The sequence below is a fragment of the Heterodontus francisci genome, chromosome 34 (assembly GCF_036365525.1).
Source record: "Heterodontus francisci isolate sHetFra1 chromosome 34, sHetFra1.hap1, whole genome shotgun sequence".
In the NCBI taxonomy this organism is placed as follows: Eukaryota; Metazoa; Chordata; class Chondrichthyes; order Heterodontiformes; family Heterodontidae; genus Heterodontus; species Heterodontus francisci.
Window position 1 is genome coordinate 10,021,324 of NC_090404.1, and position 23,208 is coordinate 10,044,531.

Consider the following 23,208-nt stretch of genomic DNA (forward strand, 5'->3'; position numbering starts at 1 on the left):
TCTGAAAGGATGCACAACATGAGAAGCAGAGACACCGAGCTCTAAATATGCTGCTTTTGTTTGGTAGAAAAGGAAAAATTGCAGATTTCCCAAGCGATGGAATCCTGTAATTAATCAGCTTTTCTTTGTCGCTAACCTGTGGTGTATCTGAGCTGAGAGCACTGGTTCGACAAGGCTTGGGCCCGAGACCTGCCAATAACCTACTTTAGATGAATAGACCTGCCCTTAGCAAATGTGGGAAGCAAAAGTAATTGACCGGTTTTGTGTTTAATTCGTGATTGGAAGAAAAGGTCTTTATTGGTTTTTATGTAAGAATTGAAATGCAATCGAGAGATTCTCATTGACATGAATTAACAGTGTCCAACAGTGCAAGGGAAATGTTCACAAAACTCGGTTTACCGCTGGATTTATTAACTGTTCTGTTGATGATCTTCAAGGGGATCGCTTCATGTCCCACCACACAGGAGTAAGAAGCGCCGCTGGCCCACTCCTCCGCTGCAATGGATAACAGGCTGTAGATGAAGAAGGACCTATTGTCGTTCTCCGCCATCACCTCAGTGTTCTTGTAGTTACCGGGATTCACCATTGACGGTCCACTTGACGAAGATCTCTCGGGGAGAGAAACCTCTCACTAAGCAGGTGAGGGAGAGGAACCTCTGAGCGGAGACATCTTCTGCCGGGGGCAGGAGGACAGACACGGACGGTTCCCGCAGATCTTTAACTGCAGAAAAATTAAAATTAATGTCAATAAACTGGAGAATTCCAGAGACAATGAAACCGGTGGTTAGATGTGAGAGGAATAGTGCTTTGTGCTGAATTTTAAAGGTTTTCCTTTTCTCCTCTGGGGCCTGCCCTGTTTCTCAGCTCGGAGCAGAGGCGGATGCAATCCTCCTCGCCGAGAACTTAAAGATTAGACTGGGAAATTACATAGAACTTACAGCGCAGGAACAGACCATTTGGCCCATCTAGTCTGTGCTGGTGTTTATGCTGCAGATGAACCTTCTCTACCTTACTTCATCTCCTTCTAGTCCTTTCTCCCTAACTACCCTTTAAATATATCACCTTTGGTTCCAGTGGGTTTTGTTAATGGAATTACAATTAAATTATCAGAGTAATCAATTACATCACTTAATAGGACGAATTATCCCTTGCACAAGTAGAGGAAATAAGCACAACTTCTCCCTTTTGGCTTCAGTCTCTCCGCTCACCTTCTTCCTTGTGGATGGAATCTCTGAGAGGAGTCGGCAGATCCTGATGGCTCACCACACAGTAGAACACAGCCCCACTCAGCCAGGCTTGTGTCGAGATGTTTACGGTGCTGATCACACTGTCGGGATCCTCTCCGGGTTGGACGGCAATCTCTGATTTCAAAGGCTTCTTTTCTTGGGCCCAGGACACGTTGATGCCATATGGAGCATTAGACACGACGCAGGTTAAGGTCACCGTCGCTTCCAATAAGACCTGTTCTATTGATGGTTGTAGCAGAGTAATCACGGGATCTGAGCATGAAGGATCAACTGTGAAACAGAAATGAGAGTCAACCAAAGCTTCTTCAGAATCAGGACACCAGTATTCAATCTCTCAAGGAGAATATATCACCTTTAAGATATCAGCCCCTCTCCGTTGTGTAAACGCCATCGTTATTTGAAGAACAATGACTAGACAACGAGTCTGGGAGGCTCTTTAACATTTTCTGCACATTTTCACCCAGGGCCCCTTATAATGACTGTGAAGCATATTCTCGGCATAACAATTTAAATAAATTAACGTACAATTGTGTGACGCTTTGAATAATGCTCATCCGGTTGATGGAATCAGAGAAGCATAGAATGGTTACAGCACAGAAGGAGGTCATGCGGCTCTTCATATCATGCCAGCTCCCTGAAAGTGCAACTCAGCTTGTCCCACTCCCTTGCGTTTCCTCTGGAGTGCTGCATGTTTTTCTCTGTAGACAATTAACTAATTCCCTTTTGAAAGCCGCGTCTGAAACTGCCTGCACCATACTCTCAGGCAGAAAATTCCATATCCTAACTACTCGCTGCACAGAAACGTTTTCCTCGTGTCGCCTTTGGTTCTTTTGCCATTCAGCCGAAATTGGTGTCCTCTGATTCTCGACCCTTTCACCAACGGGAACAGTTTCTCCCTATCTACTCTGACTATACCCCTCATGATGTTGAACCTTCATCAGATCTTATGTCGACCTTCTCTTCTCTCGGGGGAACAGCCCCAGCTTCTCCAATTTATCCACATAACTGAATTCCCTCATCCATGGAACCATTTTCATAACTTTTGCACACCCTCTCTAATGCCTTCACAAACTTCCTGAAGTGTGATGCCCACTACTGGGCACTATACCCCAGTTGTCGCTCAGCCAGTGGTTTATAAAGGTTCACCATAGCTGCCTTGCTTTTGTACTCTATACCTCTATTTATAAAGCCCATGATCCCGTCTGACTTACTAATTACTTTCTTAACCTACCCCTGTCACGTTCAGAAATCTGTGCACATATCCACCACCGGTGTCTCCTGCACCCCCTTTAGTATTGTATCCTTTATTTTATATTGTCTCTTCTCGTACTTCAGACCAAAATGTATCACTTCACATTTCTCTGCATTAAATTTCATTTATTATGTGCCCTCCCTTCCCATCAGCCTGTCTATGTCCTCGTCAAGTCTATCATTATCCTTTTTACATTTCACAATGCTTCCAAGTTTTGTGGCATTCAGAATTTTTGAAATTTTGCCCTGTAAACCCAGGTCTAGCTCATTCATATTACACATTTATTCCTATCTATCGATTCTTGTGCCTAATGCATCTCTGTTGATTATAATGGATCCGTGCCTTCTGTCCAGAGCTATGCAAACAAATTACGCTGGTTCAAAACGTGTGTCAAACAAAATCCAGAATTTTAAAAGCAACAGGAAATAAAGTTAATTTTGGATGCCTTTTTGGATTTTTGCGGCGATGGAGATGTGCAGGAACCAGTCGCAGCCTCAGTTAGAGCAGAAGTGAAAGGTGGAGAATGGTGTTCCAAGGAGTCATTTGTGGTGTAAGGTAGTTTGTCATGGCGACATAAGGGAGTTTAGCAATCTGCCATTAGTGATCATTTCTTGTGTGTCAGGCTAGTGAGAGAAACTCTGAAGGAGATATGACCGCAGGGCAGTAGTAGGAAAATAGGAACAGGAAAGGGCCATTCTGCCCTTCGAGCAACTACCAGTAAAGATTTGCAGACACCTGCTGCCACTCCGAATATGATCAGCCAATTTAAGGTAAAACTGAGGCCAATAACCCCTCACTCACTGTCCAACATCAGACCAAAAGGACACCTTATTTAGTAAGGTTTGGAATACTGAACCCTGAGGATCTCTGATTCAGAAAAATGAGAGTTCAATTCCCACTCCAGATATTTGAAGACAAGTGTGAGCTGACACGTGCAATGCAGTACAGAACGAGTACTGTATTGTGGGAGGGGTTGACTTTGGGATGAGATATTAAACTGAGGGCCGGTTTTCACTTTCAGTTGGACATAAAGTTCCCACGGCACGAACTGGAATAAAACCAGGAGTGTTCCTTCAGTTGCAAAAGCAAAACACTGCAGATGCTGAAAATCTGAAATAAAAACAGAAAATGCTGGAAATACGCAGCAGGTGTGTCTGTTTCCTGGTCAACATATATCACTCAACAAACATGACGAAACCAAAACATCTGCTCAGTGTCATGATGCTGTTTCTGGCAGCTTGCTTATGAAGGGACTGGCTGTATAATTTTATACATTGCTACAGTGATTGCATTTCAATAGTAATTCAATGGCTGTCACATGTTTTGGGACAATCTGAGGTCGATAAAGCCGTTGTATAAAGGAAAGTCTTTATTTTGCTCTTATATTGGAAGGAAACATAAACGATATTATTGGGCAGTAGAGGCGAGACGGCGGCATAGTGGCAATGTCACTGAACTAGTAATCCAGGCGCCCAACCTAATGCCCTGGCAACATGAGCTCAAATTCCACAATTGCAGCTGGAGGAATTTAAATTCAATTAATTAATAAATATCTGGAATTGAAAGTTTGTCTCACTAGTGGTGCTATGAATCTATAATCCACCTGGTTTACGAATGTCCATTAGGGAAAAAATATGCCATTCTACCTGCTCTGGCTTACATGTGACTCCATACCTGCAGCAATGTGGTTGACTCTTAACTGCCCTCTGAAATGCCATAGCACGTCATTCAGTTGTCAAGGACATTAGGGATGGGCAATAAATGCTGGTCTTGCCAGTGACGCCCACATCTCATGAAAACATTAAATAATTGTGGGCTTTGGCATAATTTCAACAAAAATTTTTGCTTTGACTAAATTTGGCGCTCAGAATGTTCTCGAACTTTTCAGGTTTGTGTCTCTTACCCGGAGAACCGGTGATGTTTCGGCTTTGGGTGAACTCTTGATGAGAGACCTGGCAGGTATAGACCGTGTTGGTGAACCATTCCCCAGCGGGGACTGTCAGCCGACTGGTTGCTGAGAAGTTCCCGTTCGCTTCACAGGCGGGAGAGGTGACGAAGCCCGAATCCATGGGTTGTCCATCCTTCAACCAACTCACGGTTATTGACTCTGGATGGAAATCGATGATTGAACACATGACAGTTGCAAATCTGCTGCTTGTGATTTCTTGCCTGGAACTCTGGGTGAGGATAACAGTTGGATGATATGCCACACGATCTACAAGAAAATACATATCATTGGGATTTAATTTTGTTGAAATTCAAACAATTAACAACTATGGAGCGTTTTACATAGAATCTACAAATCAGAAACAGACCATTCGGCCCAATTGTTCGATGCTGGAGATTATGCTCCCCAGGACCGTCCTCTCACCCCAATTCTTCTCTATTCCTTTTTCCCTCATGTACCTATCCAGCTTTTTAAAAAAAAAATGGTATTCGCCTCAGTTGTGGTACGTTCCACATTCTGGGCACTCTCCCGGAAAAGAAGCTTCTCCTGAATTCTCTGTTTGTTTGGTCATTATGTTACATATATGAACTCCCGTTTGGGTCTAACCTATCAATCTCGTTAACAATTTTGAAGACATCTATTCGGTCACACCTCAGCCTAGGGAATAGACCACCAGCCTATTCATTAGTTGATGGTTATGATCTCTCAGTTCTGTAATTGTCATCGTTTGTATTCGTTCTCCAGTGCCCCCACATCATTCTCCTAATATGGAGATTAGAGTTGCATTCAGTACACTAAGTGCGACATGGAGACTAGAAGTATGCATGGTTCGTGAAGTGTGATATGAAGACCTGAAGTATACACAATAGTCCAAGTCTTGTTCAACCAATTGTGTCTAGAATTTGAGCATAAATTCTCTCGTTATCACAGGTCCGCACCCACATCCCACACTGCCGACTCCTCTATCCCGCAACACTAACCTAGAATTTCCTTGATCCACAGCAATTCTCCGCGTCGAACCTCGCAGTAGATTTTGCTGCCTTCCACCTCTGACTCGGTGGATGGTTAACTGGCTGCTCAGGGTGTAGGTTCCCTTCTTGTTCAGCACTGCCGGGTATATCTTCACTCCAGTGGTTATCGGCTCCTGATCCTTCTTCCAGGACATGCTGGTGATTTCGGGGGTGTAGTCCATCGCCAAACAGCCATAGGTTACGGAGCCGTCGGTGTTCCGTTGTTCACAGCAAGAGTGCAAGGCGTAGAGGGTGGGGGGAGACAGTGTCGCTGGGAATGAACAGGCATTTTAACAAGTTAGAATCTGCGACCGGTGCTTATAAAATAAACAAAGAAGTCGAAGTTTGACTACAGGTATAAAATAATTCCAAGGTTTTCCGATTAGACCCTATTTTTATGAGCAGGTGGACCCGATGTTAAACGCCTTCATGTATCTCCAGTCTTGTATGTAAGAGAAGGCACGAGTGCAAAACGGTTATTCTGTCCATGAGGCCCCTTTCGACAGTGTGATTGGCGGAATAATATACCTGGACTTCCTGCAGCTCTTGATCCCTGTTGAGGAACACTGCCTTATAACCCAATCGATTTCACATGAGATCTTCCACATTATGCCCAGTGATCTCCTCCCTCCATCCGTTTGCTATCAACCTCTTATTACCAGCATAAAGTTGGACTATTTCATGATAATAAAATATAGCCATCATTCCCTTTAGAAACGGTGCCATAAAATTTACCTCTTAGACCAAGCTTTTGCTCAACCGTCCTAATATCACCTTATGTGGCTGAGTGTCGGTTTTTGTCTAATTACTCTGCTGTACATCGTCTTCGAACTCTTTACTACATTAAAGACTCTATATTAATGCACGTGTTTGTGGTTTTCAGGGGATACACTTCTTTGAATTACAGCAGCATTGGTTTTCCTAATCATGCAAGTCTTAACGGTTGATCTACTGTTTTTGTTCCTTTAAACCAAATTGCAACATGTTTATGAAGCATAACTCAGAATCATGAAATGATAGAACTTTATAGCACAAGAAGAATGTCCTTAGGCCAATCACTAACTAATAGCTAAGAACATCCAATGTTCTTTGAAAAGCTCCATTTTATCAAGCTGCTTTGGATTCTCTTCGCAACATTCTTTCTGGTAAGACATCCCAGATCCTACAACCCATGTGTAGGAAAAAAGATTCATACCCTCTCAATTCATATTTTTCCTGCTGATTTTGAAACAGTTCCCTCTACTTAACACCTCACAGAACTGGGGAAACATGCTTCCCGAATTCCTGTATAAAACCCTTCATAATTCTAAACCCCTCTATCAGACCTCATCTTAACCTGCTTTGTTCCCTTGTCAATAAAGGGCTTTGACAATAAATGGTTGAACTCTTCTTCAAAATGTGGACTGAATAATTTACGGCACAGATTTCAATAGGAGCCTTTGCATCCACTAATTCCTAAGTTACAAGCTTTCGATGGCTCAAGATTAATTCGTGTCTGCTTATTTCCTTATGAGTGTTTGAGGAGGAGAGCTGCAGTGTGACTTGTCCCATTTCCAGTCTAATGAATAAATACTTCCTGCGTTTCCCCTTCATGCTCACCCAATTAAATAATCCGAATTGAACATTATTCTCAAAATCGGTTAATTGGAGTTTCTTCTTGAAACAGTCCATTTTATTTTCCAAAGAATGTTGCAATTTACCACCACTGGCACGATACGCTGCTTTCAGAGTCGCTACAGTCACCCCTTGTTGCTGTTTATACCGAGCATGATCTGAATTTCTGGATAGGTTTCTTTTCTAATGCAATTCCTTAAACATTATAAAACGATTGGATATTGGCGGGTTCTATGAAAAGAAGGATAGAAAATGGGATAGAAGTTCATCTCGGGCGGTATTGGACAGTCGCCCATATACGCAGCGCCTAATAGTTTACTCCATTGACTGCAATGGAATTGAATATCAGAAACTGCATATAGCAGGTGGTCGATCCGATACCTCTCGTTTTACACCACTGACCGAGTCGAATTTCTAGCCTATGGACTTTCAAATAGCATTTCCTGAAGTGCCTGAAAAGACTTACTCCGGAAATAATCATTAGGATTAAAGATTCAAAGCTAAATAGGATTTGTAATTCGTTGAAGGAGATGAGACAGCGCATCCCCTCTTGGTGAACGCATGTGTTTCTGACGAGAGAGAAGTATGCAATGGAGTCCAAAGGGAGTTGATGACTTTTTCTGACTTTGCACATAGATTGTGCTGTAAATGATTCTAAGTCTCTTTATTAATTAACTTTTACAGGGCGTACAATTTGCAAGTTCACAGATGATGTAAAACTTGCCAACATAGTAAATAATGCCAGACTTCAGGAGAACATAGATGGAACGGTGAAATGGGCAGATTCATGGAGATGTAGTTTTACACGGAAAATTATGAATTGATTCAACGTGGCGGAACAACATGAGAGGTAGTGCAACCTAAATTGTACTATTTGAAGGCCGTGCTATAGCACAGGGACTTGGGGCAGGGGAGGGGTGGGGGGGGGGGTGTGTGGGATGGGGTGCATATTCACAGATTTTTGAAGTTGGCACAGTAAGTTGATAAGTCTGTCAAGAAAGCACATGGGATATTCGGTTTAGTAAATAGGGACAACGAATACAAAAAAAATGCTATCATATTAAATATTTGCAAGTTACAGGTTCGGCCTCAGCTGGTGTAATGTGTACAATTCTGGGCACTACACTTTAGGAAGGAAGTCAAGGTCTTTGACAGGGTGCAGAGGATGTTTTCTAGGATGATCCAAGGAATGAATAACTTCAGCTACGCTGTGAGATTAGAAAAGCTGGTATTATTCTCTTTCGAGCAGAGAAGCTTAACAGGATGCATAATGAATGTATTCAAAATGGTGACAGTTTTTGATGGAGCAAGTAGGGAGAAACTGGTTCATCTGCCAAGCAAGTCGGTATCCAAAGGCCGCTGATTTAAATTAATAGGCAAACGAGCTAGAACAGAAAAGAGGATAACTTTTTGATTTAGAGAGATCTTCAGTCTTGGAATGCACCAGACAAGTCGACATAACTCGAGGAAGGCTAATTTGCAGGGTTATGGGAAAAAATTTGGGACGGGGGACTTAATTGTCAGATCTTCCAGAGCTGGCACAGGCACGACGGGCCGAATTGCTTCATTCCCTGCTCTGAGATTTTGGTTAATTTGAACACCTCTATCAGATCTATTTTATAGTTTGTAATATGAAAGATGTTTGAAACTAAAGGATTTGAGGAATATGACGCAAATATTACAAAGAACAAAGAACAGTACAGCACAGGAACAGGCCCTCCAAGCCTGCACCGATCTTGATGCCTGCCTAAACTAAAACCTTCTGCACTTCCGGGGACCGTATCCCTCGATTCCCATCCTATTCCTGTATTTGTCAAGATGCCTCTTAAACGTCATTATCGTACCTGCTTCCACCATCTCCCCCGGCAGCAAGTTCCAGGAACTCACCACCCTCTGTGTAAAGAACTTGCCTCGCACATCCCCTCTAAACATTGCCCTCTCACCTTAAACCTATGTCCCCTAGTAACTGACTCTTGCACCCTGGGAAAAAGCTTCTGACTATCCACTCTGTCCATGCCATTCATAACTTTGTAAACCTCTATCATGTCCCCCCTCCACCTCCGTTCCAGTGAAAACACTCCGAGTTTATCCAACCTCTCCTCATAGCTAATGCCCTCAAGACCAGGCAACATCCTGGTAAACCTCCTCTGTACCCTCTCCAAAGCCTCCACGTCCTTCTGGTAGTGTGGCGACCAGAATTGCACACAATATTCTAAGTGTGGTCTAACTAAAGTTCTGTACAGCTGCAGCATGACTTGCCAATTTTAATACTCTATGCCCCGACCGATGAAGGCAAGCATGCCGTATGCCTTCTTGACTACCTTATCCACCTGCGTTGCCACTTTCAGTGACTGTGGAGCTGTACGCCCAGATCTCTCTGCCTGTCAATACTCCTAAGGGTTCTGCCATTTACTGTATACTTCCCACCTGCATTAGATCTTGCAAAATGCATTACCTCACATTTGTCCGGATTAAACTCCATCTGCCATTTCTCCACCCAGGTCTCCAACCGATCTATATCCTGCTGTATCATCTGACAATCCTCATCACTATCCGCAACTCCACCAACCTTTGTGTCGTCCGCAAACTTACTAATCAGACCAGCTACATTTTCCTCCAAATCGTTTATATATACTACAAAGAGCAAAGGTCCCAGCATTTATCCCTGCGGAACACCACTAGTCACATCCCTCCACTCAGAAAAGCACCCTTCCACTGCTACCCTCTGTCTTCTATGACTGAGCCACTTCTGTATCCATGTTGCCAGATCACCTCTGATCCCGTGTGACTTCACCTTTTGTACCAGTCTGCCATGAGGGGACCTTGTCAAAGGTTTTACTGAAGTTCATATGGATATCATCCACTGCCCTTCCTTCATCAATCATCTTTATCACTTCCTCAAAAAATGCAATCAAATTAGTGAGATATGACCTCCCCTTCATAAAACCATGCTGCCTCTCGCTAATAAGTTCGTTTGTTTCCAAATGTGAGTAAATCCTGTCCCGAAGAATCCTCTCTAATAATTTCCCTACCACTGATGTAAGGCTCACTGACCTATAATTTCCTGGATTATCCTTGCTACCATTCTTAAACAAAGGAACAACATTGGCTATTTTCCAGTCCTCTGGGACCTCACCTGTAACCAATGAGGATGCAAAGATTTCCATCTAGGCCCCATCAATTTCATCCCTTGCCTCCCTTAGTATTCTGGGGTAGATCCCATCAGGCCCTGGGGATTTATCTACCTTAATGCTTTGCAAGACACCCAACACCTCCTCCTTTTTGATAATGAGATGACTGAGACTAACTACACTCCCTTCCCTTGGCTCATCATCCACCAAGTCCTTCTCTTTGGCGACAGGTTTAGATAGAGGATCTGGATCGGCGCAGGCTTGGAGGGCCGAAAGGCCTGTTCCTGTGCTGTAATTTTCTTTGTTCTTTGTTCTTTAATACGGATGGAAAGTACTCATTTAGTATCTCGCCCATTTTCTCTGGCTCCACACATAGATTCCCTTCTCTCTTCTTGAGCAGGCCAACCCTTTCCCTAGTTACCCTCGCTCTTTATATATGTATAAAAAGCCTTGGGATTATCCTTAATCCTGTTTGCCAATGACCTTTCATGACCCCTTTTCGCCCTCCTGACTCCTTGCTTAAGTTCCTTTCTACTGTCTTTATATTCCTCAAGGGATTCGTCTGTTTCTAGCCTTCCAGCCCTTACAAATGCTTCTTTTTTCTTTTTGACTAGGCTCACAATATCCCGTGTTATCCAAGGTTCCCGAAACTTGCCAAACATATCCTTCTTCCTCACAGGAACGTGCTGGTCCTGGATTCTAATCAACTGACATTTGAAAGACTCCCACATGTCAGATGTTGATTTACCCTCATTCAGACCAGTGCAGAGGCTTAACGATTATTGCGAATAACGGACAATTGAAGGTTGACTGTATTTCTTAAATGTTTCACAGAAATATACTTCAGCGACATTGTGCCTTGTGTTGTGAGTCAGTCCAACAACTGCATCTCACTCGAGATTGTCCCTGCACGTTACCTTCAAAAAATAACAAAATAATGGTTTTAAACTTGGGGCTCCCATGATGGTTATTAGGGGTGGTAGTCTCCACATTCTCCACTTAAATTGTCAAATTAACTCCAGTCTCCTATCAGATCAGGAACAGGCTCTGATCTCTGGATCGTTACAGCCACTTGCTGAAAATGTCTGTTCTGAAAGTGCATTCAATAACAGAGCGGACTCATTCAATAATTATCTGTTGTTCAAAATGCTTAAATAATTAAAATTTGGAAAGAATCATTATCAGAAAGAATTCCAAAATCAATAAATTTGCTTTTTTTATCCGGGTTGTCGGAAGGTTTATGTTAATATATCTGGCTCGAGGACTCGCAGTTCATTGGTTAGTTGTTTTATTATTATTCGTTCGTGGGATGTGGGCATCGCTAACAAAGTTTCGATGGCACCGTCCAAACCCGTGACCTCCACCACCTAGAAGGACAAGTGCAGATTACGTTTATGGTTTCTTGAACACTGCCTGACCAAGTATTCTCAGGTTAAATACAGCACAAGTAAGATAGATAAAAACATCGTCTGCATTACCTGTCAGGTCAGGTATAGAAAGGGTTGAATGCAGAGCAATAGTCTCTTAGGTACTGCGGGTCAGATACAGCAAGAGTTGTATACCGTTTTACACGAGATCAGACTCAACACGGGTTATAGGGGAAATACAGCTCCCGATGCACTGCCAGGTCAAATTTTCACGGTTCACATACATAAGAAGGAACGTACAGAGTAAAACTGCCCACCAGAGACAGTGAGGCCAAATTAAACTCGGTATCAATGCAAAATAAAACCTAGTCCGATGAAACACTGCCAGCTTGAGTACAAAACAGTTTCGATACATCATAAAGTTCACTTCAAAACGTCCCGGCATATTCCCCAGGTTAGTTATAGCACCATTATATACACAGTAAATCTGTCCTTTACACGGCTCTATCAAACTGTTCCAGCTCATCCACAGCATCGATTAGATCAGGATAAATCTATATGCAAGTTGCCAAACCAACCACTGTCCTTTTAAAGAATGGATGAAATACACAGGGGGAAAAGCCTCCCGATAGACTGTCCCATCAACACTTCCAGGGCAGGGTTAGATACGGAGGAAAGGAACATAGAGGCATTGGAGCAGGAGTCGGCCATTCAGCCCGTTTAGCCTGCTCTGCCATTTAATTAGATAATGGCCGATCATCTACCTTAACGCCACTTTCCTGCGCTATCCTATCCAGATATCTATTAATTTCTGTCTTGAATATGCTCAATGATTGAGCTTCCACAGCCCTCTGGGGTGGAGAATACCAAAGATTCATCACTCCCCGATCCTATCTACATCCACTCTAACCCGCCACGTAAGAATTTTGTAAGTTTTAATGAGATCACCTTTCATTCTTCGAAACTCTAGAAAATGCAGAGTCAGGTTCTGCAATCTCCCCTCATAAGACAATTCGACCATCGCAGGAATTAGTCTGACGAACTCCCTTTGCATTCCCTCCGTGGCAAGTGTATCCTTCCTTTGATAAGGAGCTCAAAACTGTGCACAATACTCCAAATGCGGTCTGACCAAGGCTCTACGCAACTGCAGCAAGGCTTCCTTGTTCCTGCACTAAAAATCCCTTGCGATGAAGGCCAACATACAATTGCCTTCCTAATAGCTTGCTGCACCTGTATGCTAGCTTTCAGTTACTCGTGGACATGTACACCCAGGTCCCTTTGGCTATCAACACTTCCGAACCTCTCACCATTTCAAAAATATTCTGTCTTTATTTTTTCTACCAAAGTGGATATCTTCACACTTATTCACATGGCATTCCTTCTGCCATGTTCTTGTCCATTCATTTAGCCTGTCCAGGTCCTCTTGAAGCCTCCTTGCATCTTCGTCACAACTTTCATGCCCAGCTAGTTTTACGTCCTTCACGAATTTGGAAATAGTACAATTGGTCCTCACATGAAAATCATTTATATAGATTGTGAACAGCTGTGGCCACAGCACTGATCCTTGCGGTGTCCCACTAGCAACAGCCTGCCGTCCTGAGAATGACCCGTTTATTCCCACTCTCTGTTTTTCTCTGTTTACCAATTCTCAACACATATCTGTATAGTTTCTCCAATCCCATCTTCTCTATACTAGCCTCCTGTGTGGGGCCTTATCAAAAGTTTTCTGTATATCCAAATACACCACATCCACTGGTTCCCTTTATCCATGCTACAGGTAATATCCTAAAAAAAACTCCAGCAGGTTTGTCAAACGTGATTTCCCTTTCATAACTCCATGCATAAAGCTGTCCCATCAAACAAGGCGAGGGTTGGTACAGTACGGATGAGGTACAGTGTAAACGTCCCTCTATACTGTCCCATCAAACATTCCCAGGGCTGGTATAGCACGGGTCAGATACAGAGTAAAACTCAATCTACACTGACCCATCAAACACTCTCATGGAAGGTACAGTATGGGCTAGGTGCAAAGTAAAACTCCCGCTACACTCTTCCATCAAACACTCCCAGGGCAGGTAGAGCACGGGTTAGAAACAGAGTAAAACTCCATCTAAACTGCCCCATCAAACACTTCCAGGGAATGTCTAACTTGAGTTAGATACAGAGTAAAGCTCTCTCTACATTGTCCCATCATATACACCCAGAGCAGGTATAGCACGGGTTAGATACAGAGTATATTTCCCTCTACACTGTCCTATGATACATTCCAAGGGCAGATACAGGAGGAGTTAGATGCGGAGTGCAGCACCACCATGCCTATTTAAATTGCAAAAAGAACTTCTAGCTTCCTTTAGATCTGAACAAGTGCTGCTTTCTGGAGCTTTATAATCATTTCCTGAAACTATTTGTTCTGCAAGTGAGCTCAGGAGTTGATTCAATAATTGTCTGATATTCAAAATCCTTAACCATTATCAAAACTAGTAAACACTTTTTTTGAAAGAAGTTAAGAATTAATTTACGAGCTGTTGTTTCATCAGAGCAAGGGGATCATTTATCGTTATATGTCTACTTCGAACACTTTCACCTCTTTTAGTTAGATGCTGATTAATATTCCTTGAACATTGCGGGACAAAACAGTTCCAAATCAGATACAGGATAGTTAAGTTAGAATAAAGCCCCCTCTGCACTGTCCTATCATGCGCCGTAAGGTCAATGATAGCAATGGTTTGATGCAGTGTAAAGCTTCTGCTCGGTTAGTGAAATCTTCCCATAACATTGTCCCATTAAACGCCCGGCCCGGGTCAGAAGCAGCACAGACTTTGAAAAGATAAAAGATCCTTCAACACTTTGTCTGGAGTGCTCCTGAACTGTTCTTTCCGAATGTAACACGCTGGGATACTGTTCTCATTTCTGGGTGACCTCCTCAAACTTAAAGTCAAACCTTCTTAAATAAATGGCACTAACTGCACTCCATGAAATACAGTCAAGTCGCACACAGTGAACAGGCGCACAGAGACAGAACAGGCACAAACGGTGCAACAATCGTGCTCTCAGCAGACAGGACTCTACAATCTGTCAATTTCAATGAAGCTGTTTGATTCTAATTGATCCTTGTCAAGTTCTGACCGCGTCAACTCTGCTGGCTGTTTGGAATTAAACTAATGCGAACTCGAAAAACTGTCTTTGACTTGTAACAATTTCTCCCTGTCTCTGCAATCTTGAAAACCCTGTAAGATTTAGTTCCCCTGAAAACAAATTCATCAAAATAATTAACATTCAAGGTATTTGAAGTCCGTTACAAGGACTCAGTTACAGAATAAGAATTTTAAAAATCAAGATACATTTACATTGTAAACTGACTTCCCACCAGCTCGATATAATTTCATAATTAAACATAACTCTTGAAGTTGCCTGGGCAAAAATGAAGCTAATCATTAAAATCTGTGTCGAAACGCTATTGAGCTGTGCGCAGCTGAATGAGAAATGCATTGTTTTCTAAATTAATTTTACTCGCAAGTAAAATTTCTCTCCAACCCGTGAGATTTTGCAGTCACTGTAATTCTAGCCAGCCGACAACTGAATGGTAGAACTTTATATGTGCTTGATGAATTTATATTATATTCTAAGTTAGCATTCATATAAACTGAGGTTATACTGTTTTATAATAAAGTTAGTTAATATTAAGTTTAATCCTGTGTCTGCCTGGCAATTTGGAACATATTAGCGCTTTAATTAAATTAACGCGACGCTGGATCAACATTAAAATACTGAATATTGCATTAATCGGCGAATACATTCAGTTAAGTATATTATTTTACGTAAAGTAAATCCTATTTAATTTCTCACGCTGTTCTTCTCTCTGCACCCTCGTAAACTCTGCATTTTTGAGCATAATGACACGCTTTGAATTCTGTCTATTCTCAGAGTTTATTTCACAAAATAGTTAGGAGTGAACTAGTTTAAATAGTTCTCTATATTACCACCGAGTATTACTAATATTTTACTGCATTATAAGAAAATGTGCAAATACTAATTTTAAACCTGTTTTTGTCTGATAACTAGCGAATTATTGGGGTTTTACAGGTTGCCACTCTCGTCTATGACTCAGTTCATTTATGGTACTCAAGCACGACACTTTATCAATATTAACATATTGCGCTTCAATCGAATAGATAAATACAAAGGGTGAATAGCATTTTCCTGAATAAAATCGCATTAAATCATTCAAAATTAACTGCGATTCTAATATCATCCTGCTCTCTACCCATTCCATGTAAATTCAGCATGCTTTTGAACAAACTGATATAGCATGAAATCCGTTTACTCTTCGAGTGTATTTCACAAAATGGAGTTAGCCATGTGCTATTTTTAAATAGCTCTGTGTAACACCGCTATCACAATAATGCAGTGTAGCATGATCTTAACTAATTTCAATATAAACTGAAAAGGACCAGGTGCACATCCAGTCACTAAAAGCATATTATTCAATGTTGGTAGATTTAGTCTCCAGTGTGTGCACTTAAATCGACTAGAAAACTAAGCACATCCCCTTCACGTTGTACATGAGGATTTGCAGGATTCAGATGTCACCCAGAATAAACAATGCAGAAATTCCAATCAGATTAATATAGGCTGGAGATTTTAAAATAACTTCGTGCACACAACATCAGCAGGTCAACAGGACTCCACATCAATTCAAGGTTAAACCCAGACGGACATCCACTGTGAAGCAGCCACTTTATTCTGTTCACAATGGGAACACAATCAAAAATAATATAGCAATGAAGCTCAGGGAACCCGCTGATTCCACGGGATCACTTAAATAATTAATTAGCAATATAAAGCAACAGAAAAGATAAAGGCGAGTGCACGTTTCTTACCTGCAGTCACTGTCACCACGGTCCCTTGTCCCCAGTCGTCAAGAGCACCACTGTGTTACATTCCCTGGGCTGGGTCACACAATAATGTGTTCTGCACAAAATGGAGAAAATGAACCAGTATTTTATATATCAACACTCCATAACTAAAGTACAGGCATAATAAATTTCCAATGTATTATTAATGTATCAGTGGATTAATTTTCTTGTTTAGACATTGGTTTGTTCTCATCTGTTGTTCATACTGAACGGTTCTTACAATCAACAACTGATTCATGAATGATTCTCTACGTTTCCTCTCCCTTAAACCCTGTGAACATTTCAGTTCTAGTTCACAATATAAACATTACCTCACTACATACACAGTGAACTTGTACCGGCGACCACCGATCCAGGCTGAGGCAATTAGTGCTGATGTGGTTTTTGCATTGACAGTTAGTACTGTGCCACCTGTCTTGCACAATAATAGATGGCGGTGTCTTCAGTCTTTAGACTATTCATCTCAATGTAGGTTGTGGAAGATTTAGTTGAAAAAGTGATTCGACCTTGAACGCCAGGCGCGTAATAAGTGTTGTATCCTGTCCTATAAGCGAGTAACCACTCCAGTCCTTTCCCGAAGAACTACCTAAACCAGTGCATATGGTTGTCATTGATATTGTACCCACTCACAGCACAGGACAGTTTAAGGGAGTCACCAATTTTTTTGGAGATGGAATCCGGCTGCGTCAGTGTAATGCTGGCCTGGACGCCTGTTAGTGAACAAAATAAAACACACCTCAGTTAAAAAGATGCATTTCAAAAAGGCAGCAAAACGTGCCAATATATTTCAAATAGACCAGGAGTGATCGCTTCAGACGAAATACTCACAGCTAAAGGTGGCTAGAACCAAAAGGCCGTACATGGAAAGGGCCATCATTTTATTTCTCGGTAGAATTTTTCCAAACTGTACAAGGACTCCCCGCCACGTCCTCCCGATTGTTAACTTCAAGCTAAACCGTTCGCTATTTAAACTGGCTGGAGCCCACTGTGAACCTCCTCTATCAGTAACCCGACTCCTCCTCTGTTTCCTGTCTCAGCCCCACTGTTTAATTAGTGGTAAAAATTAGCCACCAATAATCCATGTTTGTGTATCCTCCCTAAAATTATGCACATCTTATTTTTATATCAATGATCACGATCATACAACTGATTTGGACTAGAATTTGTTATAATTAAAACAAGTGACAGGATAGCCACCTTTCCCAAGTTATCCCAGATTCCATGGGCGGGAGATTCGGTGTTATTGAACAGAATGAGAAAGGCAGAAAAGCTGATTATGTGTAGGTCATAGAGCGAATGTGTTGGAAAATGGCCCATTTATAGTCAGATATCTCTGTGCAGCTCTGAAATGAACGAACACTCCCATTCCCTGTCCTAAATCAAGCTTTGATCGTGGTCCCGCTGTCAGCAATTCAATAATTCATTCACATTGAACAGTTGTGATTTGCACAATGTGGACCCGTTTGTGTAAGTACAGGAGTCTGTAGAGTTTGTCCGAATTCGGCTCAGTGAGAATTACATTCACCGTCATCCTAAATGAACATTCTCCTCTAACGTGATCCTTTAACATGATGGCAAAGGCGAGGCTAATCTCCACAACACTACGGATTAAACAGCATTTATAAATGAGCATAAACCAAAGGTAGAAGTTACACTTGGACTATTAAGTGCACGTCAATTTCAAACTCGTGCTAGATAAGTGCAAATATTGCATCTGAGGATTTATTTAAATGTCAGCTTTTTGATCCGTGAATCATTGTTGGAATTAAGACCCGTTTTGTGGTAAAACCGCGAGCTTCTTTCAGAAGTTATGAAAAGCGAAACAGCTATTCACTTTCAAACAATCTGTCTCCTTCACAGATACAGGTTCAACTGAAGCATTCAAAAGGGAATTAGACAGTTATATGAAGAGGAAAATGTGCAAGGTTATGGGGAGAAGGCAGGGGAATGGGACTGAGAGCCAGTGCGGACACGATGGGCCGAATGACCTCCTTCTGCGCTGTAGCAATTCTGTGATTCTGAGTGCGTTGGAATAGTTAAGTCTAGAGGTAACAGAGGCATGAATGAATGTTTCGGCAGCAGATGAGCTGAGACGGGGCAAAGTTGCATGACGGAGGTGGCCTTAGTGTTGACATGAGTATGATGTCGGAAGCTCATCTCGGGTTCAAGGTTCTGAACAGAGAGGCTTAATCTCACTCTGTTTTCAGGCAGAGGGATGGAGTCGGTAGCTAGGGAACCAGGTTTGCAGTGTGGACCAAAAACAATGGCTACGATCGTCCCAACATTTAACTTGAGAAAATTTCTGCTCGTCCAGTACTGGTTGTTGGAGAAGCAGTCTGATAATTTAGCGACAATGGAGGAGTCAACATAAGTGGTGGTGAGGTAGAGCTGGCTATCGTCAGCATACATGTGAAAGCTAATACACAGCTTTCGGATAATGTCACTGAGGGGCAGCATGTCGACGAGAAATAGGAGGGGGCACAGGATAGATCCTCGGGGAGCACCAGAAGTAACGGTGCGTGAGCAGGAAGAGAAGACATTGAAAGCGATACTCTAGCTAAGGTTAGATAGATAAGAATGGAGCCAGGTGATAGCAGTCCCAACCAACTAGAAGAAAGCGGAGAGGCGTTGGAGGAGGGTGGTGTGGTCAACCGTGTCAAAGGCTGCAGACAGATTGAGAAGGATGAGGAGGAAAGTTTAGCTTTGTCACAGTCACATAGGATGTCCTTTGTAACTTTGATCAGAGCTGTTTCGGCACTCGCACAGGCACACATGGAGGCACAAACGCACAGATGGAAACACGTACCGGTACACACACAGATACTTACAACACGTTTGTATTTCAACCTGTTGTAAATTAAATGCAAAACCTGCATTGTGTCCATTCGCATTATTGTGATTTTTAAAAAACTGCTAACTTTATAACAGAAATAAATCAGCGCGACGCAGTTTCCATTCTGTGAATTTAAGGTACATGCTGAGGTCATAAATGGACAAATAAATTATAGGTCTGTGTGTGTTTGTGAGTTCAATGTTAAATATAATGATAAAACATAATAAATAGGAGCATGTGTAGACCGTATGGCCCATCTAGCCTGTTCCACCATTCAATATGGTAATAGCTGATGTGACATGAATTGAGGCTGTATTATAGCCAAACCTGCATCTCAGTTTGGAACTAGAAATGCCAGTCTTATTAATTCAGTTGTTAAAGTGTGAAATCGATGTTGTCCCTGTCCGAATTCAGATCACTTGTCCCACCGGCTTTTGGCAGCGTCACAGATGGGGCAGAGATTCTGATTGACAGGAACCACTTGGGGATCTGCTCAGCGAATCAATGAGCTCTTTCCCAGCTACTGACCGCAGACCTACAAGTTGCCCTCAACTGCTCCCTCTGCTCTCATTGTCAACGATTCTGTCCAGCAACCTTATCTTGACAATGCTCAAACAGCTTTGGCTACATTGAAAATATTTTAAATATTATCAGTGATTGACATCGAAAAAATTGAATAAAACGCAGGTACAATTGCTTCTATCCACGAGGGAAAGAAAGGCCAGATCCTATCAGGCAACTGCAGCAGTCAAGAACTGGATCAGTCAGCTGTCGGGAAAAGAAAAAATTCCACAGTAGCTGTAATGGGACATTGTAGACCCAGCTTAAATGTGTGTGCAAGTGATAGAGAAAGAAACACAGAGAGAAAAAGACAGACAATCGAAAGATGACAGGTAGATAGAGAGAGGGGATTGAATAAATAAATACATAATGAAATCAATAAACGCATCAATACATAGTACACATATAGTAGAAATACTTGCATTTGTATAGCAATAATCTGCGGACAGCTGAAGCGTTTTACAATCATTTAACTAGTTTGAAGCGTAGACTCAGTTCTAATGTTGATAACGTATTAGATTGTGCGCTTAACTCGCGATATAACTAAATAAATATATAAACAAATAGAGAAGGATAGGTGAAACATTAAATGAAGAAATAAGCCAATTAATCAATAAATCGATATATAAAGCCGTATTTCTCGTCGTAAAGGTAGGTGAATGGATTGATGGAATTATATTGGCCTGGGTGCATGAACGGATGGATATATGAACAGGCTGATGGGTGGAAGAAGTGAGTTTGGGATGATTAGATGAATGGATGAACAGACGGATGGATGGACTGATGGATGATGGAGGATGTTATGAATAATGGATTGGTGAATGGATCTGTAGTATATTTGTGGAATCGTGCGGTGATCAATTGAGAACAAAGAGCGGAGACTGGTGGAAAGCTACTTTGGCGTGATTTAATTCCATTTCCAACTGAATATTGCAAACAGCAGCCTCGCCTTGGTAATGAAATGCTCAGCATATATTGCTTTCTAAACACGCAAAAAAATGAGTTATCAATACATGTTAACGGTATTAAACGATCTGCTGTTACTTTTAATAAAAGAAAGTAAAGGACTGAAAAATAAGTGGTGAACATGATCATTTATCCTTGAAGAAGTCACTTGTAATCATTAGGAAAAATGGGTTTGTACAAACATACATCTACTTAGATTTGTGAGTGCTCTTTTCAGTTGTTCCTCTTAACTGGAATTCTATTAGCATGTCGGACATGAGGACCATTTGACAGCTGGCTATATTCCACGACTCCATGACACGATTCTCTGTCTCAATTATTAATGCACTAAGCTCCGTTGTAACTCCACTAAATCATGTCTCTGGTTAGATTAGAGTAGGCCGTGCCTCTGTTATACTGCTCTAGACCCCATCTGTGTTTCTATTTCATCGGCTCTATCTCAGTTGCTATACCCTAGACGATGTCTCTGTTTATATTGCATTACACGTTATTTCAATTTTAACTGCACTAGAGAATGTCTCTGTTTATATTACTGCACGCCTAGGAACCTGGTTCAGTTTATAATACACTAGATCCTGTCTCACTTCGAACTGCACTTGACCATGGCTCCGTATATATTACACCAGACCCAAGACACGTTTATGTTGAAATAGGCCTGTCTTAGTTATGATTTCGTAGACTACATCTTTCTATGTTTATACTGCACGACATCTTGACGCAGTTATTGCTGTGCATGACCACGTCTCTGTTTAGATTACAACGTATCTAGCCTCAGTTTTTACTGCGATAGAGCATGTCTCTGTTTATATTACACTAGGCTCTGACTCTGTTACATCATAGTAGATTTGGGAGTGCAGGGCACAATTTTAAAGTTTGCTGATAACGCCAAGCTTGTAAGTATTGTGAATTGTGAGGGGGATAGTGATTGACTCCGAGAGGACATAGACAGGCTGGCGGTATGGGCCGACGAGAAGCAGAAATTGAATGCAGAGAAGTGTGAAGTCAAACATTTTGGTAGGAAGAACAGGGAGAGGTAATATCAAGTCAAGGATACAACTCTAAAAGGGGTGCATGAGCAGAGGGACCGGGGGTATACCTGCACAAGTCGTTGAAGGAAGCAGGGAAGGCTGAGAAAGTCGTTAATAAGGCATGCTGGGCTTGAAAAATCAAGACCTAGAACGCAAAAGCAAGGGCATTATAGTAAACGTTTATGCAACACTGGTTCTGTCTCAACTGGAGTATTTTGCTCAGTTCTGGGCGTCACACTTTAAGAAGGATGTGAAGGCAGGGATGAGGGTGCAGAAAGGACTTGCGAGAATGGTTGTAGGGATGAAGGACATCAGTTACCTGGATAGATTGGAGAAGCTGGGGCTGTTCACTTTGGGGAAGAGAAGGTTGAATCATAGAATCATAGAAATTTTAAGGCACAGAAAGAGGCCACTTAACCCATCTTGTCTGTGCTAGCCGAAAAACGATTCACCTATTCTAATCCCACCTTCCAGCATTTGGTCTGTAGCCCTGCAGATGATGGCACTTGAAGTGCATATCCAGACTCCTTTTGAATAAGTTGAGGGTTTCTGCCTCAACTATCCTTTCTATCAGTGAATTACAGACTCCCACCACCCTCTGGGTGAATGTTTTTCTCATCTCCCCTCTAATTTGTGACCAAGCATTCAAATCTATGCCCCCTCGTCACTGACCTCTCTGCTAAGCTGAATAGACCTTTCACCTCCACTCTATCCAGGCCCCTCAAAATTTTGTCCCTTTCATCAGATCTCTACTCAGCCTTCTCTGTCCCAAGGGGAACATCCCCAGTCTCTATAATCTTTCCTCATCGCTGCATTTTTCCAGTCCTGACAACATCCTCGTAAATCACCTGTATACCCTCTCTCGTGCAATTACGAACTTTCTGTAATATGGTGACCAGAACTGCACACAGTACTCAAGTTGTGGCCTAACCAATGAGTTATGCAGTTCCAGCATAACCTCCCTACTCTTATATTCTATAGCTCGGTAATAAAGGAAAGGATTCCATATGCCTTCTTAACCACCTTATCGACCTGTCCTGCTACCTTCAGGGATCTATGGACATTCGCTCCAAGGTCCTTCACTTCCTCTACACCTCTCAGTATTTTCCCATTTTCCCCAAATGCATCACCTCACACTTCTCCAGGTTGAATTCCATTTGCCACTTTTCTGCCCATCTGACCAGACCATCAATATCTTCCTGCAGCCTACAGCTATCCTCCTCACTATCTACCACATGGCCAATCTTTGTTTTGTCTGCAAATTTCTTGATCATGTCCCCTACATTTACGTCCAATCGTTCATCTATACGACAAAAAGCAGAGAACCCAGTACTG

General features: G+C 42.1%; 1 gene segment (V, D, J or C); it reads right to left on the minus strand.

Moving 5' to 3' along the window:
- Nucleotides 1–290: 290 nt before the first annotated feature.
- On the minus strand, nt 291–10,238 carry LOC137348606 (Ig heavy chain C region-like). The segment is given in 7 exon segments: nt 291–721; nt 1,209–1,517; nt 4,403–4,714; nt 5,428–5,509; nt 5,556–5,728; nt 6,521–6,619; nt 10,208–10,238. Coding segments are annotated over 7 exon segments (1,158 nt in total).
- Between the last annotated feature and the right edge of the window lie 12,970 nt (nt 10,239–23,208).